We start from the raw sequence: 5,566 nt of genomic DNA, 5'->3' as shown, positions 1-5,566 counted from the left end.
AGGCTCAAGGCCTCCACCCCTGAAGGGGGAGAACTTGAAGAAACGGAATGTGTAGTAAAGACTCTATGTAGTCAAGACTGAAGGACAGTCTTTGTAATATGTAAATAATGTAAATCGTGTATATATATAATAATGTAAATAGACAGCTAGAATAGATAGGATAGGATGTACCGGGAGTGTAATCCGTATTTTAGAATCCATTTCCCACATCCTATCCCGAGCACTCCTGACCGAGCGAGGGCCGAACTGACACAGGAGCAGTGGCAGCCGAAGACGGAGATAAGAATAGACAGGGATAGGCTCCTGCCACACAGGCAGAGTATGGTAGCCTTGACAGCAACGCCCTTTTAAGATAGAATGATAAAGTGTATTAATAAGTATTTAGACGCTACCTGTAAACTAAGGGAGGAGTGCTCGAGGAGCTATGAATATATGCCAGGGAGTAGTCCCCACAATTGAAAGAACAGAAAATAGATGGTGGCAGCTTGTATGACGAGAAGGAAACCCCGAACAGGAGAATCCTAGCTAAGGGTGAGCTAGGATGATTGTGATAACTCCTTACAGCACTCCTTACTCCACGCCCCCCTACTTGCGGCGTTACAGTGGTAGCAGAGGAGGCTGACTCCACGCCCCCCTGCACCACGACATGACAGTGGCGGTAGCGGGTGGGATACCTCCATGCCCCCCTACGCCGCCAGGGCATTACACTTGACATAGAAGAATGCAGGCTAACTTCCAGCACTCGTCAGACCCATATTGAATAGCGCCTCCGGCTGACAACTGAATATTCTCTGTTAGATCAGATACCAAGTCTCTCAAAATTCAGTAATTTATAGTTTCAATTTGCTAATTCAGCTGTTGACGACAGAGGGTAGTTAACACCTCCTTTGTGTTCTAAATTCCTAAAGTTATGCTCTAATTGGTTATTATCGGTGGTTGTGGGAGGGCCTATGGCGTCTCATCGCTGCGTAATTAATATCATCATTACTTTCAGTGGCCGAGTGAGGCAAGCTTCTTGCTAGTGCGATTACGTATGAATGCTGACCCTCAACATTCTTACCCTAGTTGCCTGTCCAGCTGTTGTCATACTCCTGTAATGGCTGTAAACACTTTTCGCAAGTCTCGAACATTTAAGGCAATACCTTAAATTTCCATTCTCAAAATTGATCCTCAACACTTCACGAAACAAACGCCTCAGAAAAATTTGATATCTTTCGAAAATATATTGCTGTACTTCAGTACATAATTCTAAACAGATCGGCGCCAGCGTCGTTTCGACCGCACATATTGGAGTGTCCCCCACGTTGTTGTTATTGAATATAAGAAATTATAAATAATTATATTGGTATGTCCTTCAATACCGTAATGTAAGTGCCAAATTTCTTGAAAATCAGTCAGTTTTTTAAACGTTGAAAGGGGGTGATACGCAAAGAGTGGTGTAAAATCATAAGATATTCTTCTCCTCGAAGAAAGAAAGGATGCTAAAAACATTAATTTCTTTGTATTTTTTCATGGCCTGCAGGAAGAAGCTATTAATGACCACGTGAATTGATTGCCGTTGTGGTCAGAAAGATTCATTCATTCATTCATTCATCAATGACTCTACAGCCCTTTGTTGGGCCCTGACCGCTTTTTCAGTTTAGTAGTCCTATACACAGTCAGTTGGACTCCGTCGCAAGGCCGCTACCTACACACAGCAGCACAAACGCAAAAATGCACACTGGGATCCATGCCTCGAGTGGGATTCGAATCCACGATTCCAGTGTTCGAGCGGGCGAAAACAGTTCTTAGCTCAGTCCGCGCGTTCGCTGTGATTGGCGGTCACGAGGATAGGCTGCGGAAATGTCTGTTAAACTTTAGAGAAGGTATATTTCCTGCCTGTTGTTAGTATTTGTTTCACAACATATATGCTGCTGCATTTATGACTCTGTTTACACACACGAGTGTCTGTAGACCTCTCTTGAGTGTAAACAGCTTTTCACGGAGATGTGAATCTTATTCATGATTATGCTTAGAATGTTCAAGATGAACTCCACTACTTACGCCTATATGAGACACGGTAATTAGGAATTCTATTAACAACTTCTCAATTCAATCTTGCATGAGAGTGAATCACACCCTAATTAATGACTGAGTTCTAGAGCTCGTGACAGGAAAACACTCTTCTTCTGCTCACACAGCTTTGTAACACGTCATGCAACATTTTAGAGATGTAAATGTTTACATGCGTTGACGTTCGTTCGGCTGGGTGGATATAAACTTCTTGTTAGAAGAGTGAAATCAGTCTCCACAGTTGTGTCATGAACAGGTTCCAAGAGGTTAGCTTACTTTTAAAACTTCCCATTCGTGTGTAGCGGGTTATCGGTTTGTGAGTCTAAGTTTCATCATGGATTTCTCATTTCCTCGAGGCGAATTATCTCACGTTCCTACACTTCCAGATAGGCCGTTATCAGTTTAACCGTTCCTAAACAGGGCAGCATTTACATAATTGGAACAACGTTAATATCACTCATTTCATATATATATATCAGTCTTAAATGCAACTTGTTCTCTAGTCACCATTCTTACTCACTGCATATTTCGGCCATATACGGCCATCCTCACGGGTATTCTCTCTTGCCGAAATTCCTTCACTGTTTGTCAAAATTAGGTATTGTGGGTGAACGCGATATTTCGCAATTAAAATATATTGACCTCGATTTAAAATTAATTAAAACTAATTAACATCCCAGTGTTTTCCTTCGGTCATCATCAGTTCGTTTAAAGGATATTTGCTTGAGTATCCTTTGTTTTCTATTTCTAAATTGAGTTCTTTCTTGAAGTAAGAGAACACATTTCAGACCCTCGTAAAATGTCTGACCACTTAAACTACATACGTTCTGTAGCATCGAATCGAATATTTGGAAGATTGCTAATGGTGAACTGGTAGGAAATCAGAAAGATATTATCACGGCTAAAGCTAAAATAATTCGTACACTTTAGTCTAGTATGATGGAAACAGGAACAGTTTCCGAAACGTCCAACATACTTAGCTAGCAAGACTTAAACGCCTTTATTTGAAGTGAAAGATTCAGACACTATGCAGAATTTTTCTTTGATGAACGACGACAACTGAAGAAATTCTCGTTTAGTATGAACACTCTGTGGTCCGAGATTCGAATCTGAGTTATATTGAGTACCCTCTCGGAGTATACCTACTGTTTTGCTCCGAGTCGAATTCTCTGTGTTCGTGGCCGTTGCTGATGTCCTTGTCTGCGTCTATGCTTCCTTTCTTCTTGAGGTTGATGAGGTGCTGCAGGTAGTCTGCTCTGCTGACGTTGTTCTTCTCTCGGTACGTGATCACTTCGGTGATAATACGCTGGAAAAACTTGTACACCCTTGGAGTGCCAAGCCTTCAACAACCAAGAAAAAGTAACTTATTTAAAAGTTTTGACAATTTCATGTGTTTTACAGATACAGATTATTTTCTTTACATGTTTCAAAATTTGTCAGTACAAAAGTAATAAGTAAAGTCGCTGTGGATGTATAGATCCACATTTCCTTGACCTCGGCACTAGTTGGAGGTGAGTGGTCACCTTCACGCCCCAGCTGCTTTACTCCGGGGAAAGAGCTCCCTTTGTCCGTTGTATAGGAGGTTGGAAGAACCCCAAAGCCCGTCTAGACGGTGTGAAGAAGTAAAAATTATTGACCCTACCGGGACCCGAACTCCGACTCCTCGGTCGCCCAGTCCGTAGCCAGTCGCTATACCGACTGCCCTATCCCGGCTCCTATATTTCGTCAGTAGAGGCTATTAACTGCGCTGTTTCAACTACAGAGATTGTGTAGCATGGAGTATCAATGTTAAGATTGTTAGAAACGGTTAGTAGCCAGTGATATGGACGAAGGCGGTGGTTGTGTGTTTCAGACAATCATTCTACAACTCGCCTCGAAATACTGAGGAAATCCACGGAATATTGTCATGATATCATGTAGACCTACATTAGGCAGTGTTATAATTATGGACAGATATCAAAATCATTATTAGTACGGTTAATGAGAGCATGTTTTGCAACAGTTAGGCATAAGCATTTCTTCTAGGTTTCTAGGCTTAGGAATTTAGTGTATTCATGTTGAGAACTGCGATATGGCTCTGTTAACGTTTGTGGATATATTCCGATTTATAACCTGTCATTTGCATTTAATGAGTTTGTGAATTTTATCGAAATTTATTGGCTTTGCATTTCATGTTTTGTCTGGCCCTTGCAAATATCTTTTAGGATGTTCGGCCGTGGTCTGTTCTTGCCAGATATACCGAGAAATGTTAGACTAATAAGGATCTTGGATTATAAAACGTATTTCTTGAACGCCTGAATATGTATAAATTGGACAGAATGGATATGCAAGGTCCAGTAGATTCTAAAGGGTTCTGACAATGGTGTATAATACCCATAATTACTGGGTGTTTGGACTTTTCTCATCGTCCGATATTCTAAAGAGTAGAGAACACGCAGTTTCAAAACTGAATCTGTTTCCATCCTCGGGTGAGAAGGGGGAGAAGATACTTACTCAGTGGGGCCCTTTAGAAAGAGCTGATTGAGGTTAGCTCTTTTTAAGGGGCCCCACTGAGTTAGTGTCTGGCCCCCCTCACATGTGGACAGAGACAGATCCAGTTACCGAAACGCCGTGCTTTCTATTTTCTAAAATACCGGACGATGATAAATGTCAAAACACCGAATAATTCTGTATGTAAGGTCCAGGTATGATCAACAACTAAAGAAATTCGTTAAACTCGTCACCATAACACAATCCAGTTGGACTAAAATCCGCATTATATCACAAAATAGCATCCTACAAACCTCTTATATTTCAGGCATTCAGACACGCACGTAATTACGAACTTTATCGTAATTACTATAAGCACGACAGTTTAATAATTTCATATGGACTGGGTTCAGCTTCCAACTCATTAATACGTATATAATTTTATTTGCAGATTTTTACTTGATGATTATCAATATTTATAGAAACATGTCGTTACAATTAATCTACTATCTATTAGTGCTGTATAGATGGTTTATAAAACACACAGTAATATTATAAATGGTTACCAATTCCGTTCAGTGTGACTGATAAATTTGTTTTCCTTTTCTCCTCTTTAATCTTACATCCTTGACATGTTTGGGTCTTAGAGACCATCTTCAGAAGGACACTCGGTCACTATCAATATATACATACAATATCATTACAATGCCAGGAACATAAAATCTTAGCCTTTAACTAGAGCAATGTGAGTGAATACCTTGAAAAAAAAAGATAAATTATTACAATTAGTCTACTTATAAGTGTGGTTTAAAAAAGATTTTGTAAAATTTTTTGGAACCAGTTTGGTTCATGTCCTTTACGCTGCCTCTCTTTAAAGGAAGTTGAGTGTCTACCACCTTGTGGTTCCATTGCTTAATGAAGAGGACTCTTAGTGTCGTCCTGTTGTTCGGGCCGCGCTGTGTTGTTATACAAAATAATACTCGAGTGAATCCAAAAGGACCAAGAATTAAAGACTAATTTACTAAGATTTCAAAGCACTAGCTGT

General features: G+C 40.3%; 1 protein-coding gene across 1 annotated transcript in view; it reads right to left on the bottom strand.

Annotated features, from left to right (window-relative positions):
* Positions 1 to 3,392, bottom strand: part of LOC111871300 (cytochrome P450 9e2) — a gene marked incomplete at its 5' end in the record, with an annotated part of 19,338 nt that extends 15,946 nt beyond the window's left edge. Inside the window, one exon of the mRNA XM_023864304.2 lies at positions 3,199 to 3,392. Within this exon, the coding sequence (XP_023720072.1) occupies positions 3,199 to 3,392 (194 nt within the window). The remainder of the gene's footprint in view (positions 1 to 3,198) is intronic.
* Positions 3,393 to 5,566: the final 2,174 nt, after the last annotated feature.

The sequence above is a fragment of the Cryptotermes secundus genome, unplaced genomic scaffold (assembly GCF_002891405.2).
Source record: "Cryptotermes secundus unplaced genomic scaffold, Csec_1.0 scaffold1087, whole genome shotgun sequence".
In the NCBI taxonomy this organism is placed as follows: domain Eukaryota; kingdom Metazoa; phylum Arthropoda; class Insecta; order Blattodea; family Kalotermitidae; genus Cryptotermes; species Cryptotermes secundus.
This window is presented reverse-complemented; position numbering and strand designations above follow the sequence as displayed.